This window comes from Babylonia areolata, chromosome 20 (assembly GCF_041734735.1).
Source record: "Babylonia areolata isolate BAREFJ2019XMU chromosome 20, ASM4173473v1, whole genome shotgun sequence".
Taxonomy (NCBI): Eukaryota; Metazoa; Mollusca; class Gastropoda; order Neogastropoda; family Buccinidae; genus Babylonia; species Babylonia areolata.
The window spans coordinates 55847774-55870819 of NC_134895.1; the positions used below are offsets into that span (position 1 = coordinate 55847774).

General features: G+C 43.0%; 1 protein-coding gene across 2 annotated transcripts in view; it reads right to left on the minus strand.

Annotated features, from left to right (window-relative positions):
* LOC143294748 (nuclear pore complex protein Nup155-like) overlaps positions 1-23046 on the minus strand; it is a 105406-nt gene that overhangs the window by 43555 nt on the left and 38805 nt on the right. For both annotated transcript variants that reach the window (XM_076606211.1, XM_076606212.1), the window contains exons 19-22: positions 14521-14633; positions 9403-9482; positions 6780-6973; positions 3583-3714 (exon numbers count right to left, since the gene is read on the minus strand). In XM_076606211.1, coding sequence (XP_076462326.1) covers positions 3583-3714; positions 6780-6973; positions 9403-9482; positions 14521-14633 — 519 coding nt within the window. The remainder of the gene's footprint in view (positions 1-3582; positions 3715-6779; positions 6974-9402; positions 9483-14520; positions 14634-23046) is intronic.

The window sequence follows — 23046 nt, forward strand, 5'->3', positions numbered from 1 at the left end:
GTGCATGTCAGTGTCAGTGGAAACAGAAATCGGCTGTAGTGACAGGAACGCATGTCAGTGTCAGTGTCAGTGGAAACAGAAATTGGCTGTAGTGACAGGAGTGCATGTCAGTGTCAGTGTCAGTGTAAATAGAAATCGGCTGTAGTGACAGGAGTGCATGTCAGTGTCAGTGGAAACAGAAACTGGGAGGAGGGAGGTACAGTGCATGTCAGTGTCAGTGTCAGTGTAAACAGAAATTGGCTGGAGTGACAGGAGTGCATGTCAGTGTCAGTGTCAACAGAAATCGGCTGGAGTGACAGGAGTGCATGTCAGTGTCAGTGTAAACAGAAATTGGCTGGAGTGACAGGAGTGCATGTCAGTGTCAGTGTAAACAGAAATTGGCTGGAGTGACAGGAGTGCATGTCAGTGTCAGTGGAAACAGAAATTGGCTGGAGTGACAGGAGTGCATGTCAGTGTCAGTGTAAACAGAAATCGGCTGGAGTGACAGGAGTGCATGTCAGTGTCAGTGTAAACAGAAATTGGCTGGAGTGACAGGAGTGCATGTCAGTGTCAGTGTCAGTGTAAACAGAAATCGGCTGGAGTGACAGGAGTGCATGTCAGTGTCAGTGTCAGTGTAAACAGAAATTGGCTGGAGTGACAGGAGTGCATGTCAGTGTCAGTGTAAACAGAAATTGGCTGGAGTGACAGGAGTGCATGTCAGTGTCAGTGTAAACAGAAATTGGCTGGAGTGACAGGAGTGCATGTCAGTGTCAGTGTCAACAGAAATCGGCTGGAGTGACAGGAGTGCATGTCAGTGTCAGTGTAAACAGAAATTGGCTGGAGTGACAGGAGTGCATGTCAGTGTCAGTGTCAGTGTAAACAGAAATCGGCTGGAGTGACAGGAGTGCATGTCAGTGTCAGTGTAAACAGAAATTGGCTGGAGTGACAGGAGTGCATGTCAGTGTCAGTGTAAACAGAAATTGGCTGGAGTGACAGGAGTGCATGTCAGTGTCAGTGTCAACAGAAATCGGCTGGAGTGACAGGAGTGCATGTCAGTGTCAGTGTAAACAGAAATTGGCTGGAGTGACAGGAATGCATGTCAGTGTCAGTGTAAACAGAAATCGGCTGGAGTGACAGGAGTGCATGTCAGTGTCAGTGTAAACAGAAATTGGCTGGAGTGACAGGAGTGCATGTCAGTGTCAGTGTAAACAGAAATCGGCTGGAGTGACAGGAGTGCATGTCAGTGTCAGTGTAAACAGAAACTAGGTGGAGTGACAGGAGTGCATGTCAGTATCAGTGTCAGTGTAAACAGAAATTGGCTGTAGTGACAGGAGTGCATGTCAGTGTCAGTGTCAGTGTAAACAGAAATTGGCTGGAAGGACAGGAGTGCATGTCAGTGTCAGTGTCAGTGGAAACAGAAATCAGCTGGTGGGAGGCAGAGAAAAAGGATGGGTAAGATGAAGCTCAAAGGAAGAAAGGATGGTATCATTTTTCATGTGTGTGTGTTTTTTTGGTTTTTTGGTTTGGTTAAAAGGATGATATCGTTTTACATGCGTGTGTGGTTTTTTTTGTTTTTTGTTATTGGTTGAAAGGATGATATCGTTTTACATGTGTGTGTGTTTTTTTGTTTTTTGTTATTGGTTGAAAGGATGATATTGTTTTACATGTGTGTGTGTTTTTTTTTTTTTTTTGTTTTTTGTTATTGGTTGAAAGGATGATATCGTTTTACATGTGTGTGTTTTTTTGCTTTTTTTTTTGTTTTTTTGTTATTGGTTTATTTGGTTTTTGTTTTACTTCCACTTGATATAGGAGTGTGTCTGGTAGATGAACACACATGAAAACCATTCTGTCAGATGACTACCGAAGTACAGCTTCCACTATCAACAGAAACTGATTTTTGACAACTTTCAATGTGACCCCATCCATCTATCCATATCATCAACAGACATCCACCCTGAAGTACACAGCTTCCACTATCAACAGAAACTGATTTTTGACAACTTTCATTGTGACCCCATCCATCTATCCATATCATCAACAGACATCCACCCTGAAGTACACAGCTTCCACTATCAACAGAAACTGATTTTTGACAACTTTCATTGTGACCCCATCCATCTATCCATATCATCAACAGACATCCACCCTGAAGTACACAGCTTCCACTATCAACAGAAACTGATTTTTGACAACTTTCATTGTGACCCCATCCATCTATCCATATCATCAACAGACATCCACCCTGAAGTACACAGCTTCCACTATCAACAGAAACTGATTTTTGACAACTTTCATTGTGACCCCATCCATCTATCCATATCATCAACAGACATCCACCCTGAAGTACACAGCTTCCACTATCAACAGAAACTGATTTTTGTCAACTTTCATTGTGACCCCATCCATCTATCCATATCATCAACAAACATCCACCCTGAAGTACACAGCTTCCTCTATCAACAGAAACTGATTTTTGACAACTTTCATTGTGACCCCATCCATCTATCCATATCATCAACAGACATCCACCCTGAAGTACACAGCTTCCACTATCAACAGAAACTGATTTTTGACAACTTTCATTGTGACCCCATCCATCTATCCATATCATCAACAGACATCCACCCTGAAGTACACAGCTTCCACTATCAACAGAAACTGATTTTTGACAACTTTCATTGTGACCCCATCCACTGTCCAAACCAGTTTCTAAGAAGTTTATCTCTTCTAGTCACTTTCATTAATAACAAATAAATACATGAATATATCATTATGTCAAGGGAAAAAGTTCTATAATAAATTAAATAAAAAAATTTCAAAACAAGAATAACTGACAGAAAAGGACATCCTATTTCTTTCCACTGGTCTGTAAAATTCTCCCCTCTTTGTCTTCCCCACTAACTCGGCTACTCCCAAGTCTCTCTGTGACACACACACACATCATTACTGTACTGCAGTGTACACACAAACACATACACACACACATCATCATCATTACTGTACTGCAGTGTACACACAAACACATACACGCACACATCATCATCATTACTGTACTGCAGTGTACACACAAACACACACATCATCATCATCATTACTGTACTGCATTGTACACTACGTACACACACACACACACCCAACACCCACCACCACCACCACCATCATTACTGTCCTGCAGTGTACACACACACACACACACACCACCATCATTACTGTACTGCAGTGTACACACACACACACACACACACACCACCATCATTACTGTACTGCAGTGTACACACACACACACACACACACACACACACACACACACACACCACCACCACCACCACCACCACCACTACCACCTTCACCATCATCACTGTCCTGCAGTGTACATACAAACACACACACATCATCATCAGTGCCTTTATACTGATAGACCCCCCCCCCCCACACACACACACACACTCACTGAAGGACACACACACTGATGGACACACAAACATTACTACCCTACACCCTACTACACAATAGTAATGGACACAAACACACACAAACATAACTGTACTAAAGTGATGGACACACACACACACACACACACACACACACACACACACAGTGTACCTTGGAACAAGTGGCATCATCAGTGCTGTACAAGGAGGGACACACTTCCCTCAAACTCCCACTGATGGCATCCACTGTGGCGTTGTCGTCAAGGTAACGACCAATCAGGCAGGTGATTAGGGCCATGCACACCTTTGGAACAACATGTCATGTTCGTTTAGTCCTTGTCTTTATACACAGCTACTGCATCTGATAATTCTGCCTTGCCTTTTTCCACACTGCTCACATCTGACTGTTTAAAGATCACAAATACCACACGAATGATTTTCACAAGAGTCTGAAGACAGATATTTATTGTAAACAATGCAAAGGTTAAGACTGTCTAAAATCAGTCTCCCACCCGACCCCCCTTTTTTTCCTTGTTATCTTAGTTAACACATTTTCACCACACATCTGAACACTTAAAAATGATGTTGTATTGGAAATCCAGATAACAGAATCTAAACAAGAAATTTGACCAACGAAAAATCCAACCCTGGACATTCACATTGTTGCCTGCAGAGTGGAACATTGTTGCCTGCAGAGTGGAACTGATAACAAAGAAATAAGCTTAAACTGAAACTGGCATTTGGAAGGATTTGCCTTATACATATCATAGCAAATGTGAAAAAAAAAATAGAATGAATAAAATAAAGTGTGATGACTAATAGTAATATGTAATACAATAATAACAGTAAATCAATATCGCTCTTTCTTCTTCTTCTTTGTGGGCTGTGACTCCCACAGTCACTCATATACAAAATGGGCTTTTACCTGTATGACTGTGTGACTCCCACAGTCACTCATATACAAAATGGGCTTTTACCTGTATGACTACTGTGACTCCCACAGTCACTCATATACAAAATGGCTTTTACCTGTATGACTGTGTGACTCCCACAGTCACTCATATACAAAATGGCTTTTACCTGTATGACTACTGTGACTTCCACAGTCACTCATATACAAAATGGCTTTTACCTGTATGACTGTGTGACTCCCCCAGTCACTCATATACAAAATGGCTTTTACCTGTATGACTACTGTGACTCCCCCAGTCACTCACATACAAAATGGGCTTTTACCTGTATGACTGTGTGACTCCCCCAGTCACTCATATACAAAATGGCTTTTACCTGTATGACTGTGTGACTCCCACAGTCACTCATATACAAAATGGCTTTTACCTGTATGACTACTGTGACTCCCACAGTCACTCATATACAAAATGGCTTTTACCTGTATGACTACTGTGACTCCCACAGTCACTCATATACAAAATGGCTTTTACCTGTATGACTACTGTGACTCCCACAGTCACTCATATACAAAATGGCTTTTACCTGTATGACTACTGTGACTCCCACAGTCACTCATATACAAAATGGCTTTTACCTGTATGACTACTGTGACTCCCCCAGTCACTCATATACAAAATGGCTTTTACCTGTATGACTACTGTGACTCCCACAGTCACTCATATACAAAATGGCATTTACCTGTATGACTGTGTGACTCCCACAGTCACTCATATACAAAATGGCTTTTACCTGTATGACTACTGTGACTCCCACAGTCACTCATATACAAAATGGCTTTTACCTGTATGACTCCCACAGTCACTCATATACAAAATGGGCTTTTACCTGTATGACTGTGTGACTCCCACAGTCACTCATATACAAAATGGCTTTTACCTGTATGACTGTGTGACTCCCCCAGTCACTCATATACAAAATGGCTTTTACCTGTATGACTACTGTGACTTCCACAGTCACTCATATACAAAATGGCTTTTACCTGTATGACTGTGTGACTCCCACAGTCACTCATATACAAAATGGCTTTTACCTGTATGACTCCCACAGTCACTCATATACAAAATGGCTTTTACCTGTATGACTCCCACAGTCACTCATATACAAAATGGGCTTTTACCTGTATGACTACTGTGACTCCCACAGTCACTCATATACAAAATGACTTTTACCTGTATGACTGTATGACTCCACAGTCACTCATATACAAAATGGCTTTTACCTGTACGACGGTCTTCAGCCCCGCCATGTAGACAATCAAACTCCAATTTTGGGTAAGTGCCTGCTGGATATGTTCTAGTTTCCTTTAGCCACTGAACGCCAACACTGATTACGGGATTTGAACGTGCATATTTGACTTTCTGCATACTTATACAAACAAAGGAGGTTCAGGCACTAGCAGGTCTGCACATCTGTTGACCCGGGAGATTGGAAAAATCTCCAACCTTTACCCACCAGGTACTGTGTCCAAGATTCAATCCCAGGACTCATTAATTTCGAAAAAAGAAAGTTCAACGTCTTAACCATTTTCAAACCTGTCAAAGTGCTTTACAATAACATCAGTCAGACGCAAAGCCTTTAAGAACACATAACACACACATACATTGGCACTTAAGTTTTAAAACTTTTCCTTTTTTCATCTGAACAACGACCAAGTCCTTTCTTTTGTCGAAGACACTCATGTCAAAACACAGATACACTTTTTCTTTTTTCTTTTTTTTTTCAACAGCAACACAAAATCCTTTCCATTGCCTGATACTCTCATGTCCAGAACCAGAAACTTCTGGGTTGAACAGCAACCATATCTTTTCCTTTTGTGGAACAAAACAGCACACTCATGTCCACAGACAGACAGACAAACACGCACGAATCCCCACCCCCCTCTTCCCTAAAAACATCAACAAAATCCTTTCCACTGCAGAACACACTCATCTCCGCGCACATACACACACATACACTTTCTTTTAATCTATTTCATTTCATTTTGTTTTTGAAAGCAACCAAGTCCTGTCTGTTTGTGGAACAAAACACAGCACACTCACTTCCACAGACACACACACACACACACGCACGTATTCCACCACAACCACCCCCACCTCACTGTCCAGAACATTAACTAGTCCCATCCATTGCAGAACACACACATTCTTTCTTTTTATTTCATTTTACTTCATTTTGTTGTTGAAAGCAACCAAGTCCTCACTGTGAAACAAAACACACACACTCACGTCCACACACACACACATGTTCCAGCACCACCCTCAATCATCCAGTCTTTTTCATTGCAGAACACACACACTCACGTCCACACACACACAAATGCTTTTTTTTCTTTTTGTTGTTGAAAAGTAACCAAGTCCTTTGGACCTGCTCATCCAACACACAGCACACAGAACTCACGTCCTTGCCAGTGAGGACGAGGGTCTTGAAGGTGAGGGACCTCAGCTGGTTCTGGAGGTCCTGGGAGAGGGCGTGTGCCAGGGTGTGGAACTGGTGGTCCAGCAGCACCCGCCACAGGCCCAGCACCTCCTCCACCCGGTGCAACAGCTCCTGCACGTGCTGCAGGGAGATCTTCTCCACACGCTGAGCCTCACCTGGTGGGCAGTCACCCTCTGGCGTGTAGCTTGTGTTAGTGTGGTCATCCTTGTGTGGAAAGTCTGTCTGCTGTGTTAGTGTGGTCATCCTTGTGTGGAAAGTCTGTGTCCGCTGTGTTAGTGTGGTCATCCTTGTGTGGAAAGTCTGTGTCTGCTGTGTTAGTGTGGTCATCCTTGTGTGGGAAAGTCTGTGTCTGCTGTGTTAGTGTGGTCATCCTTGTGTGGAAAGTCTGTGTCTGCTGTGTTAGTGTGGTCATCCTTGTGTGGGAAAGTCTGTGTCTGCTGTGTTAGTGTGGTCATCCTTGTGTGGGAAAGTCTGTGTCTGCTGTGTTAGTGTGGTCATCCTTGTGTGGGAAAGTCTGTGTCTGCTGTGTTAGTGTGGTCATCCTTGTGTGGGAAAGTCTGTGTCTGCTGTGTTAGTGTGGTCATCCTTGTGTGGAAAGTCTGTCTGCTGTGTTAGTGTGGTCATCCTTGTGTGGAAAGTCTGTGTCCGCTGTGTTAGTGTGGTCATCCTTGTGTGGAAAGTCTGTGTCTGCTGTGTTAGTGTGGTCATCCTTGTGTGGGAAAGTCTGTGTCTGCTGTGTTTGTGTGGTCATCCTTGTGTGGAAAGTCTGTGTCTGCTGTGTTAGTGTGGTCATCCTTGTGTGGGAAAGTCTGTCTGCTGTGTTAGTGTGGTCATCCTTGTGTGGAAAGTCTGTGTCTGCTGTGTTAGTGTGGTCATCCTTGTGTGGGAAAGTCTGTGTCTGCTGTGTTAGTGTGGTCATCCTTGTGTGGAAAGTCTGTGTCTGCTGTGTTAGTGTGGTCATCCTTGTGTGGGAAATTCTGTCTGCTGTGTTAGTGTGGTCATCCTTGTGTGGAAAGTCTGTGTCTGCTATGTTAGTGTGGTCATCCTTGTGTGGGAAAGTCTGTCTGCTGTGTTAGTGTGGTCATCCTTGTGTGGGAAAGTCTGTCTGCTGTGTTAGTGTGGTCATCCTTGTGTGGGAAAGTCTGTCTGCTGTGTTAGTGTGGTCATCCTTGTGTGGGAAAGTCTGTCTGCTGTGTTAGTGTGGTCATCCTTGTGTGGGAAAGTCTGTGTCTGCTGTGTTAGTGTGGTCATCCTTGTGTGGGAAAGTCTGTGTCTGCTGTGTTAGTGTGGTCATCCTTGTGTGGGAAAGTCTGTGTCTGCTGTGTTAGTGTGGTCATCCTTGTGTGGGAAAGTCTGTCTGCTGTGTTAGTGTGGTCATCCTTGTGTGGGAAAGTCTGTGTCTGCTATGTTAGTGTGGTCATCCTTGTGTGGGAAAGTCTGTGTTTGCTGTGTTAGTGTGGTCATCCTTGTGTGGGAAAGTCTGTGTCTGCTGTGTTAGTGTGGTCATCCTTGTGTGGGAAAGTCTGTGTCTGCTGTGTTAGTGTGGTCATCCTTGTGTGGGAAAGTCTGTGTCTGCTGTGTTAGTGTGGTCATCCTTGTGTGGGAAAGTCTGTGTCTGCTGTGTTAGTGTGGTCATCCTTGTGTGGGAAAGTCTGTGTCTGCTGTGTTTGTGTGGTCATCCTTGTGTGGGAAGTCTGTGTCTGCAGTGTTAACGTGCTTTGTCCTTGTGTGGGAAAGTCTGTGTCTGCAGTGTTAACATGCTATGTCCTTATGTGGGGAACAGTGTGTGTGTTGTGTTTGGAAAGAGACTGTTTCTTACAGCCTGTGTTCCTGTTGGTTTGTCCTTGTATGGGGAAGTCTGTATGTGTTGTGTTGTGTTTGGAAAGAGACTGTTTTGTATAGTTGTGTTAGGGTGGTTTATCCTTCTGTGGGAAAATCTGTATCTGTTGTGTTGTGTTGTGTTGTGTTTGGAAAGAGACTGTTTCTTATAGATTGTGTTAGTGCTGGTTTATCCCTCTGTGGAAAAATCTGTGTCTGTGTTGTATTTGTATAAAGACTTATTTCACATGCTCCAGTGACACACACACACACCTCCAAGGTGTAAATTTAAGCTCAAAGTATAATCTCTCTAAACTAACAGGAATAAGACTAAATTTGGATTATACATATGGCATCAAGCCTTATATCACAGTATCACATTTGTCCTTATGTTAAGATAGATTATTATCTTTGATTAATCTCACACTGGTCTTTTTTGAAAGGTTATACATCAGTATCCTAAATAAATCTTGCATTTGTCCTTTATCTAAAGTTAAGTATTACCATCTGTAATATATCTTATGTTTGTCCTTGATATACACACACAAACCCATACCCATTCCCTGTGCTTGAAAACATGAAAGGCATATACACAAACTCAATGTGCTTAAAAGCACTAATAATAATAATAATAATAACAATGATACTACCACAACAACTATTACCACCACTAATGAATGGTATTTATACAGCACATGTCTGTAAGTGAAACACACCAACATCCAGGAAACATCACCCCACAGACATGCCAGAAATTGCTCCTCACTTTGCAGTTTCTTCCTGGTCTGTTCATCCATGGCTCCCTCTCCGAAGCGAAGTCTGGATGGTACATGGGCTGGAGACATGCTGGAAGAACACATTGACAGAAGATGATCAGGCCTTCTAAATTCATCCCTTCTTCTACTTGCTGTGTACTAACTAATCAGCACCAAAACCGTCAGTCACCAGTCCCCTTGGTGAAGTGGTCAGTGTCGCTAACTGACAGCTGGTAAGATGTGGGTTTAATTCCTAGCAGGTAAGTTTTTTTCCGACCACACCTACCCTTAGTTTGACTGTTTTGTGGGCTTAAACACCTTCCCTTAGTTTGAGTGTTCTGTGGGCTTAAACACCTTCCCTTAGTTTGAGTGTTCTGTGGGCTTAAACACCTTCCCTTAGTTTGAGTGTTCTGTGGGCTTAAACACCTTCCCTTAGTTTGAGCGTTCTGTGGGCTTAAACACCTTCCCTTAGTTTGAGTGTTCTGTGGGCTTAAACACCTTCCCTTAGTTTGAGCGTTCTGTGGGCTTAAACATCTTCCCTTTGAGTGTTCTGTGGGCTTAAACACCTTCCCTTAGTTTGAGTGTTCTGTGGGCTTAAACATCTTCCCTTTGAGTGTTTTGTGGGCTTAAACACCTTCCCTTAGTTTGAGCGTTCTGTGGGCTTAAACACCTTCCCTTAGTTTGAGTGTTCTGTGGGCTTAAACACCTTCCCTTAGTTTGAGTGTTCTGTGGGCTTAAACACCTTCCCTTAGTTTGAGTGTTCTGTGGGCTTAAACACCTACCCTTAGTTTGAGCGTTCTGTGGGCTTAAACACCTTCCCTTAGTTTGAGTGTTCTGTGGGCTTAAACACCTTCCCTTAGTTTGAGTGTTCTGTGGGCTTAAACACCTTCCCTTAGTTTGAGCGTTCTGTGGGCTTAAACACCTTCCCTTTGTTTGAGCGTTCTGTGGGCTTAAATGGAAAGAATAGGATCGCAGCTGAGGGATATCAATTTCACACCACACATGAGTCTTTGGGTGTGCCGCTAAATGTTTCTGACCAACACCACAAATATTTGTATCTCTGGGGCCTGATTAATGATGGGATATATCATGAAAGGAAACACAGAGTGCAACTTTGTCACATTGTCCTAAGCCTAAATGGACCTCCCCACCAGCATCTTCCTCATTCATCAACACTACAGCAAGCCCAGTACAGCAAAGGTTCTTGTCCACCTCTCAACACTTCAACCATCAACACTACAGCAAGCCCAGTACATCAACGGTTCTTGTCCACCTCTCAACACTTCAACCATCAACACTACAGCAAGCCCAGTACAAAGGTTCTTGTCCACCTCTCAACACTTCAACCATCAACACTACAGCAAGCCCAGTACAAAGGTTCTTGTCCACCTCTCAACACTTCAACCAACAACACTACAGCAAGCCCAGTACAAAGGTTCTTGTCCACCTCTCAACACTTCAACCATCAACACTACAGCAAGCCCAGTATGACAAAGGTTCTTGTCCACCTCTCAACACTTCAACCATCAACACTACAGCAAGCCCAGTATGACAAAGGTTCTTGTCCACCTCTCAACACTTCAACCATCAACACTACAGCAAGCCCAGTACAAAGGTTCTTGTCCACCTCTCAACACTTCAACCAACAACACTACTGCAAGCCCAGTACAAAGGTTCTTGTCCACCTCTCAACACTTCAACCAACAACACTACTGCAAGCCCAGTACATCAACGGTTCTTGTCCACCTCTCAACACTTCAACCAACAACACTACTGCAAGCCCAGTACATCAACGGTTCTTGTCCACCTCTCAACACTTCAACCAACAACACTACTGCAAGCCCAGTACATCAACGGTTCTTGTCCACCTCTCAACACTTCAACCATCAACACTACAGCAAGCCCAGTACAAAGGTTCTTGTCCACCTCTCAACACTTCAACCATCAACACTACAGCAAGCCCAGTATGACAAAGGTTCTTGTCCACCTCTCAACACTTCAACCAACAACACTACAGCAAGCCCAGTACAAAGGTTCTTGTCCACCTCTCAACACTTCAACCATCAACACTACAGCAAGCCCAGTACAGCAAAGGTTCTTGTCCACCTCTCAACACTTCAACCATCAACACTACAGCAAGCCCAGTACATCAACGGTTCTTGTCCACCTCTCAACACTTCAACCATCAACACTACAGCAAGCCCAGTACAAATGTTCTTGTCCACCTCTCAACACTTCAACCATCAACACTACAGCAAGCCCAGTACATCAACGGTTCTTGTCCACCTCTCAACACTTCAACCATCAACACTACAGCAAGCCCAGTACATCAACGGTTCTTGTCCACCTCTCAACACTTCAACCATCAACACTACAGCAAGCCCAGTATGACAAAGGTTCTTGTCCACCTCTCAACACTTCAACCATCAACACTACAGCAAGCCCAGTATGACAAAGGTTCTTGTCCACCTCTCAACACTTCAACCATCAACACTACAGCAAGCCCAGTATGACAAAGGTTCTTGTCCACCTCTCAACACTTCAACCAACAACACTACAGCAAGCCCAGTACAAAGGTTCTTGTCCACCTCTCAACACTTCAACCATCAACACTACAGCAAGCCCAGTATGACAAAGGTTCTTGTCCACCTCTCAACACTTCAACCATCAACACTACAGCAAGCCCAGTATGACAAAGGTTCTTGTCCACCTCTCAACACTTCAACCATCAACACTACAGCAAGCCCAGTACAAAGGTTCTTGTCCACCTCTCAACACTTCAACCAACAACACTACTGCAAGCCCAGTACAAAGGTTCTTGTCCACCTCTCAACACTTCAACCAACAACACTACTGCAAGCCCAGTACATCAACGGTTCTTGTCCACCTCTCAACACTTCAACCAACAACACTACTGCAAGCCCAGTACATCAACGGTTCTTGTCCACCTCTCAACACTTCAACCAACAACACTACTGCAAGCCCAGTACATCAACGGTTCTTGTCCACCTCTCAACACTTCAACCATCAACACTACAGCAAGCCCAGTACAAAGGTTCTTGTCCACCTCTCAACACTTCAACCATCAACACTACAGCAAGCCCAGTATGACAAAGGTTCTTGTCCACCTCTCAACACTTCAACCAACAACACTACAGCAAGCCCAGTACAAAGGTTCTTGTCCACCTCTCAACACTTCAACCATCAACACTACAGCAAGCCCAGTACAGCAAAGGTTCTTGTCCACCTCTCAACACTTCAACCATCAACACTACAGCAAGCCCAGTACATCAACGGTTCTTGTCCACCTCTCAACACTTCAACCATCAACACTACAGCAAGCCCAGTACAAATGTTCTTGTCCACCTCTCAACACTTCAACCATCAACACTACAGCAAGCCCAGTACATCAACGGTTCTTGTCCACCTCTCAACACTTCAACCATCAACACTACAGCAAGCCCAGTACATCAACGGTTCTTGTCCACCTCTCAACACTTCAACCATCAACACTACAGCAAGCCCAGTACAAATGTTCTTGTCCACCTCTCAACACTTCAACCATCAACACTACAGCAAGCCCAGTACAAAGGTTCTTGTCCACCTCTCAACACTTCAACCAACAACACTACAGCAAGCCCAGTACAAAGGTTCTTGTCCACCTCTCAACACTTCAACCAACAACACTACAGCAAGCCCAGTACATCAAAGGTTCTTGTCCACCTCTCAACACTTCAACCATCAACACTACAGCAAGCCCAGTACATCAACGGTTCTTGTCCACCTCTCAACACTTCAACCAACAACACTACAGCAAGCCCAGTACATCAAAGGTTCTTGTCCACCTCTCAACACTTCAACCATCAACACTACAGCAAGCCCAGTACATCAAAGGTTCTTGTCCACCTCTCAACACTTCAACCATCAACACTACAGCAAGCCCAGTACAGCAAAGGTTCTTGTCCACCTCTCAACACTTCAACCATCAACACTACTGCAAGCCCAGTACATCAAAGGTTCTTGTCCACCTCTCAACACTTCAACCATCAACACTACAGCAAGCCCAGTACATCAAAGGTTCTTGTCCACCTCTCAACACTTCAACCATCAACACTACAGCAAGCCCAGTACAAAGGTTCTTGTCCACCTCTCAACACTTCAACCATCAACACTACAGCAAGCCCAGTACAAAGGTTCTTGTCCACCTCTCAACACTTCAACCAAGAGTTGGCTCAAACTGTGGACAATTTCTCTGTGTGTTTGTTACACTGATTCACTGCTAAATGCCTAACTGCTATTTATTAAAAAAAAAATTGTTCGAAAATCTTCTGCTTTGTTTCATATGGGTACAACAGCCCTATGGTTAAAGCGTTGGACTTTCAATCTGAGGGTCCCGGGTTCGGATCTCGGTGGCACCTAGTGGTTAAAGGGTGCAGATTTTTCCAATCTCCCAGGTCAACATATGTGCAGACCTGCCAGTGCCTGAACCCCCTTTGTGTGTATACACACGCAGAAGATCAAATACGCACATTAAAGATCCTGTAATCCATGTCAGCATTCGGTGGGTTATGGAAACGAACATACCCAGCATGCACACCCCTGAAAACGAGTATGGCTGCCTTCATGGCGGGGTAAATAAACAAAACAGTCATACACGAAAATATGTTACATGTTTGTCTGAGTGTGTATGTGTGCGTGCCTAAAATCTGATAGAATGACAAAGGAAATGAATGATGAGCGCCCGCCAGCAGCCGGCAGTCGGCTCTACCCGGGTAGGCAGCCTGCTGCGTAAATGTCCCCATGTTTGTAAAGCACTTAGAGCTTGGTCTCCAACCATGGATAGGTGCTATATAAGTAACCATATCAATCAGTCAATCAATATGAAATGGTTTGCTGGAATGCTTGCTAGAGATAGAGAACTATGATCTTTGTGTGTCTGAACCTGTGAGTTTGTATGTACATGCACCAGGCTGAGTTAAGACAACAATGTATTTATCATCCATAAAAATACAATGCATACAGAATCCCACTGTGGTATTTTTTCTTCAAAGGAAACTACCAAAAGAAAAAGAAAAAAAAAAAAAAAAGTGGGTCTATTCTGAACACTGCTGTTCAAAGGCAACACTTACAGGTCAGATGGAGCCCCAGAATCGAACTTGGAATTGAAGTCAACAAAGTCAGACAGATCTCTGACCTGCTCTAGGGTCAGGCTCAGCTCAGCACTGCTGTAGTTGCTGGTCAGCTGTTCAGACAGGGGTCAGTATTATTCATTATTAGCTCCACAAGCATAAACAAATGCATATAAATACATGCATCCATAAATAACTATAAAAAAAAAAAATATTAAAAAAAAGAAGTTGAACAAAATCAAGAAGATTTACAGAAGCCAGCCTCTGCAGAACAAACAAGAAATCAACCAAAACTCATCACAGCAAGATATAGAAATCGAGTCAATAACACCAACATCCTCACTCATGACAGTATCAGGTCAATAACACTACAGTCCTCACTGATGACAGTATCAGGTCAATAACACTACAGTCCTCACTGATGACAGTATCAGGTCAATAACACCAACATCCTCACTGATGACAGTATCAGGTCAATAACACCAACATCCTCACTGATGACAGTATCAGGTCAATAACACTACAGTCCTCACTGATGACAGTATCAGGTCAATAACACCTACATCCTCACTGATGACAGTATCAGGTCAATAACACCAACATCCTCACTGATGACAGTATCAGGTCAATAACACTACATCCTCACTGATGACAGTATCAGGTCAATAACACTACCATCCTCACTGATGACAGTATCAGGTCAATAACACTACCATCCTCACTGATGACAGTATCAGGTCAATAACACCAACATCCTCACTGATGACAGTATCAGGTCAATAACACCAACATCCTCACTGATGACAGTATCAGGTCAATAACACCACCATCCTCACTGATGACAGTATCAGGTCAATAACACCAACATCCTCACTGATGACAGTATCAGGTCAATAACACCAACATCCTCACTGATGACAGTATCAGGTCAATAACACCAACATCCTCACTGATGACAGTATCAGGTCAATAACACTACATCCTCACTGATGACAGTATCAGGTCAATAACACCAACATCCTCACTGATGACAGTATCAGGTCAATAACACCAACATCCTCACTGATGACAGTATCAGGTCAATAACACTACAGTCCTCACTGATGACAGTATCAGGTCAATAACACCAACATCCTCACTGATGACAGTATCAGGTCAATAACACCAACATCCTCACTGATGACAGTATCAGGTCAATAACACTACATCCTCACTGATGACAGTATCAGGTCAATAACACTACAGTCCTCACTGATGACAGTATCAGGTCAATAACACCTACATCCTCACTGATGACAGTATCAGGTCAATAACACCAACATCCTCACTGATGACAGTATCAGGTCAATAACACTACAGTCCTCACTGATGACAGTATCAGGTCAATAACACCTACATCCTCACTGATGACAGTATCAGGTCAATAACACTACATCCTCACTGATGACAGTATCAGGTCAATAACACTACAGTCCTCACTGATGACAGTATCAGGTCAATAACACTACATCCTCACTGATGACAGTATCAGGTCAATAACACCAACATCCTCACTGATGACAGTATCAGGTCAATAACACTACAGTCCTCACTGATGACAGTATCAGGTCAATAACACTACATCCTCACTGATGACAGTATCAGGTCAATAACACCAACATCCTCACTGATGACAGTATCAGGTCAATAACACTACATCCTCACTGATGACAGTATCAGGTCAATAACACTACATCCTCACTGATGACAGTATCAGGTCAATAACACCTACAGTCCTCACTGATGACAGTATCAGGTCAATAACACCAACATCCTCACTGATGACAGTATCAGGTCAATAACACCAACATCCTCACTGATGACAGTATCAGGTCAATAACACTACATCCTCACTGATGACAGTATCAGGTCAATAACACCAACATCCTCACTGATGACAGTATCAGGTCAATAACACTACATCCTCACTGATGACAGTATCAGGTCAATAACACTACAGTCCTCACTGATGACAGTATCAGGTCAATAACACCAACATCCTCACTGATGACAGTATCAGGTCAATAACACCAACATCCTCACTGATGACAGTATCAGGTCAATAACACCAACATCCTCACTGATGACAGTATCAGGTCAATAACACTACCATCCTCACTGATGACAGTATCAGGTCAATAACACCAACATCCTCACTGATGACAGTATCAGGTCAATAACACCAACATCCTCACTGATGACAGTATCAGGTCAATAACACTACATCCTCACTGATGACAGTATCAGGTCAATAACACTACATCCTCACTGATGACAGTATCAGGTCAATAACACCAACATCCTCACTGATGACAGTATCAGGTCAATAACACTCACATCCTCACTGATGACAGTATCAGGTCAATAACACTACAGTCCTCACTGATGACAGTATCAGGTCAATAACACTACCATCCTCACTGATGACAGTATCAGGTCAATAACACCACCATCCTCACTGATGACAGTATCAGGTCAATAACACTACAGTCCTCACTGATGACAGTATCAGGTCAATAACACTACAGTCCTCACTGATGACAGTATCAGGTCAATAACACCAACATCCTCACTGATGACAGTATCAGGTCAATAACACCTACATCCTCACTGATGACAGTATCAGGTCAATAACACTACATCCTCACTGATGACAGTATCAGGTCAATAACACTACAGTCCTCACTGATGACAGTATCAGGTCAATAACACCAACATCCTCACTGATGACAGTATCAGGTCAATAACACCAACATCCTCACTGATGACAGTATCAGGTCAATAACACTACAGTCCTCACTGATGACAGTATCAGGTCAATAACACTGACATCCTCACTGATGACAGTATCAGGTCAATAACACTACATCCTCACTGATGACAGTATCAGGTCAATAACACCAACATCCTCACTGATGACAGTATCAGGTCAATAACACCAACATCCTCACTGATGACAGTATCAGGTCAATAACACTACATCCTCACTGATGACAGTATCAGGTCAATAACACCTACATCCTCACTGATGACAGTATCAGGTCAATAACACTACCATCCTCACTGATGACAGTATCAGGTCAATAACACAACATCCTCACTGATGACAGTATCAGGTCAATAACACCAACATCCTCACTGATGACAGTATCAGGTCAATAACACAACCATCCTCACTGATGACAGTATCAGGTCAATAACACCTACATCCTCACTGATGACAGTATCAGGTCAATAACACTACAGTCCTCACTGATGACAGTATCAGGTCAATAACACCAACATCCTCACTGATGACAGTATCAGGTCAATAACACCAACATCCTCACTGATGACAGTATCAGGTCAATAACACTACATCCTCACTGATGACAGTATCAGGTCAATAACACTACAGTCCTCACTGATGACAGTATCAGGTCAATAACACCTACATCCTCACTGATGACAGTATCAGGTCAATAACACCAACATCCTCACTGATGACAGTATCAGGTCAATAACACTACAGTCCTCACTGATGACAGTATCAGGTCAATAACACCTACATCCTCACTGATGACAGTATCAGGTCAATAACACTACATCCTCACTGATGACAGTATCAGGTCAATAACACTACATCCTCACTGATGACAGTATCAGGTCAATAACACCTACATCCTCACTGATGACAGTATCAGGTCAATAACACCAACATCCTCACTGATGACAGTATCAGGTCAATAACACCTACATCCTCACTGATGACAGTATCAGGTCAATAACACTACCATCCTCACTGATGACAGTATCAGGTCAATAACACCAACATCCTCACTGATGACAGTATCAGGTCAATAACACCTACCATCCTCACTGATGACAGTATCAGGTCAATAACACTACATCCTCACTGATGACAGTATCAGGTCAATAACACCTACATCCTCACTGATGACAGTATCAGGTCAATAACACCAACATCCTCACTGATGACAGTATCAGGTCAATAACACTACATCCTCACTGATGACAGTATCAGGTCAATAACACTACCATCCTCACTGATGACAGTATCAGGTCAATAACACCAACATCCTCACTGATGACAGTATCAGGTCAATAACACTACCATCCTCACTGATGACAGTATCAGGTCAATAACACTACATCCTCACTGATGACAGTATCAGGTCAATAACACCTACATCCTCACTGATGACAGTATCAGGTCAATAACACCAACATCCTCACTGATGACAGTATCAGGTCAATAACACTACAGTCCTCACTGATGACAGTATCAGGTCAATAACACCAACATCCTCACTGATGACAGTATCAGGTCAATAACACCAACATCCTCACTGATGACAGTATCAGGTCAATAACACTACATCCTCACTGATGACAGTATCAGGTCAATAACACTACATCCTCACTGATGACAGTATCAGGTCAATAACACCAACATCCTCACTGATGACAGTATCAGGTCAATAACACCAACATCCTCACTGATGACAGTATCAGGTCAATAACACTACATCCTCACTGATGACAGTATCAGGTCAATAACACCAACATCCTCACTGATGACAGTATCAGGTCAATAACACTACAGTCCTCACTGATGACAGTATCAGGTCAATAACACTACATCCTCACTGATGACAGTATCAGGTCAATAACACTACATCCTCACTGATGACAGTATCAGGTCAATAACACCAACATCCTCACTGATGACAGTATCAGGTCAATAACACTACCATCCTCACTGATGACAGTATCAGGTCAATAACACTACCATCCTCACTGATGACAGTATCAGGTCAATAACACTACAGTCCTCACTGATGACAGTATCAGGTCAATAACACTACAGTCCTCACTGATGACAGTATCAGGTCAATAACACTACCATCCTCACTGATGACAGTATCAGGTCAATAACACTACCATCCTCACTGATGACAGTATCAGGTCAATAACACCAACATCCTCACTGATGACAGTATCAGGTCAATAACACTACCATCCTCACTGATGACAGTATCAGGTCAATAACACTACAGTCCTCACTGATGACAGTATCAGGTCAATAACACTACATCCTCACTGATGACAGTATCAGGTCAATAACACTACAGTCCTCACTGATGACAGTATCAGGTCAATAACACTACAGTCCTCACTGATGACAGTATCAGGTCAATAACACCAACATCCTCACTGATGACAGTATCAGGTCAATAACACCAACATCCTCACTGATGACAGTATCAGGTCAATAACCACATCCTCACTGATGACAGTATCAGGTCAATAACACTACCATCCTCACTGATGACAGTATCAGGTCAATAACACTACATCCTCACTGATGACAGTATCAGGTCAATAACACCAACATCCTCACTGATGACAGTATCAGGTCAATAACACTACAGTCCTCACTGATGACAGTATCAGGTCAATAACACCAACATCCTCACTGATGACAGTATCAGGTCAATAACACTACCATCCTCACTGATGACAGTATCAGGTCAATAACACTACCATCCTCACTGATGACAGTATCAGGTCAATAACACTACAGTCCTCACTGATGACAGTATCAGGTCAATAACACCAACATCCTCACTGATGACAGTATCAGGTCAATAACACCAACATCCTCACTGATGACAGTATCAGGTCAATAACACTACCGTCCTCACCGATGACAGTATCAGGTCAATAACACTACAGTCCTCACCGATGACAGTATCAGGTCAATAACACTAGTCCTCACTGATGACAGTATCAGGTCAATAACACTACAGTCCTCACTGATGACAGTATCAGGTCAATAACACTACCATCCTCACTGATGACAGTATCAGGTCAATAACACTACAGTCCTCACTGATGACAGTATCAGGTCAATAACACTACCATCCTCACTGATGACAGTATCAGGTCAATAACACTACAGTCCTCACTGATGACAGTATCAGGTCAATAACACCAACATCCTCACTGATGACAGTATCAGGTCAATAACACTACCATCCTCACTGATGACAGTATCAGGTCAATAACACTACAGTCCTCACTGATGACAGTATCAGGTCAATAACACCAACATCCTCACTGACAGTATCAGGTCAATAACACCAACATCCTCACTGATGACAGTATCAGGTCAATAACACTACAGTCCTCACTGATGACAGTATCAGGTCAATAACACCAACATCCTCACTGATGACAGTATCAGGTCAATAACACTACCATCCTCACTGATGACAGTATCAGGTCAATAACACTACAGTCCTCACTGATGACAGTATCAGGTCAATAACACCAACATCCTCACTGATGACAGTATCAGGTCAATAACACTACAGTCCTCACTGATGACAGTATCAGGTCAATAACACCAACATCCTCACTGATGACAGTATCAGGTCAATAACACTACAGTCCTCACTGATGACAGTATCAGGTCAATAACACTACAGTCCTCACTGACAGTATCAGGTCAATAACACTAGTCCTCACTGATGACAGTATCAGGTCAATAACACTACAGTCCTCACTGATGACAGTATCAGGTCAATAACACTACAGTCCTCACTGATGACAGTATCAGGTCAATAACACTACCATCCTCACTGATGACAGTATCAGGTCAATAACACTACAGTCCTCACTGACAGTATCAGGTCAATAACACTGACATCCTCACTGATGACAGTATCAGGTCAATAACACTGACATCCTCACTGATGACAGTATCAGGTCAATAACACCAACATCCTCACTGATGACAGTATCAGGTCAATAACACTACCATCCTCACTGATGACACTATCAGGTCAATAACACTACCATCCTCACTGATGACAGTATCAGGTCAATAACACTACAGTCCTCACTGATGACAGTATCAGGTCAATAACACTACAGTCCTCACTGATGACAGTATCAGGTCAATAACACTACAGTCCTCACTGATGACAGTATCAGGTCAATAACACTACCATCCTCACTGATGACAGCATCAGGTCAATAACACTACCATCCTCACTGATGACAGTATCAGGTCAATAACACCAACATCCTCACTGATGACAGTATCAGGTCAATAACACTACCATCCTCACTGATGACAGTATCAGGTCAATAACACCAACATCCTCACTGATGACAGTATCAGGTCAATAACACTACCATCCTCACTGATGACGGTATCAGGTCAATAACACCAACATTCTCACTGATGACAGTATCAGGTCAATAACACTAGTCCTCACTGATGACAGTATCAGGTCAATAACACTACAGTCCTCACTGATGACAGTATCAGGTCAATAACACTACAGTCCTCACTGATGACAGTATCAGGTCAATAACACTACCATCCTCACTGATGACAGTATCAGGTCAATAACACCAACATCCTCACTGATGACAGTATTAGGTCAATAACACTACAGTCCTCACTGATGACAGTATCAGGTCAATAACACCAACATCCTCACTGATGACAGTATCAGGTCAATAACACCAACATCCTCACTGATGACACTACCATCCTCACTGATGACAGTATCAGGTCAATAACACTACCATCCTCACTGATGACAGTATCAGGTCAATAACACTGACATCCTCACTGATGACAGTATCAGGTCAATAACACCAACATCCTCACTGATGACAGTATCAGGTCAATAACACTACCATCCTCACTGATGACAGTATCAGGTCAATAACACCAACATCCTCACTGATGACAGTATCAGGTCAATAACACTACAGTCCTCACTGATGACAGTATCAGGTCAATAACACTACAGTCCTCACTGATGACAGTATCAGGTCAATAACACTACAGTCCTCACTGATGACAGTATCAGGTCAATAACACTACAGTCCTCACTGATGACAGTATCAGGTCAATAACACTACAGTCCTCACTGATGACAGTATCAGGTCAATAACACTACAGTCCTCACTGATGACAGTATCAGGTCAATAACACCAACATCCTCACTGATGACAGTATCAGGTCAATAACACTACAGTCCTCACTGATGACACTATCAGGTCAATAACACTACCATCCTCACTGATGACAGTATCAGGTCAATAACACTACAGTCCTCACTGATGACAGTATCAGGTCAATAACACCAACATCCTCACTGACAGTATCAGGTCAATAACACCAACATCCTCACTGATGACAGTATCAGGTCAATAACACTACAGTCCTCACTGATGACAGTATCAGGTCAATAACACCAACATCCTCACTGATGACAGTATCAGGTCAATAACACTACCATCCTCACTGATGACAGTATCAGGTCAATAACACTACAGTCCTCACTGATGACAGTATCAGGTCAATAACACCAACATCCTCACTGATGACAGTATCAGGTCAATAACACTACCATCCTCACTGATGACAGTATCAGGTCAATAACACCAACATCCTCACTG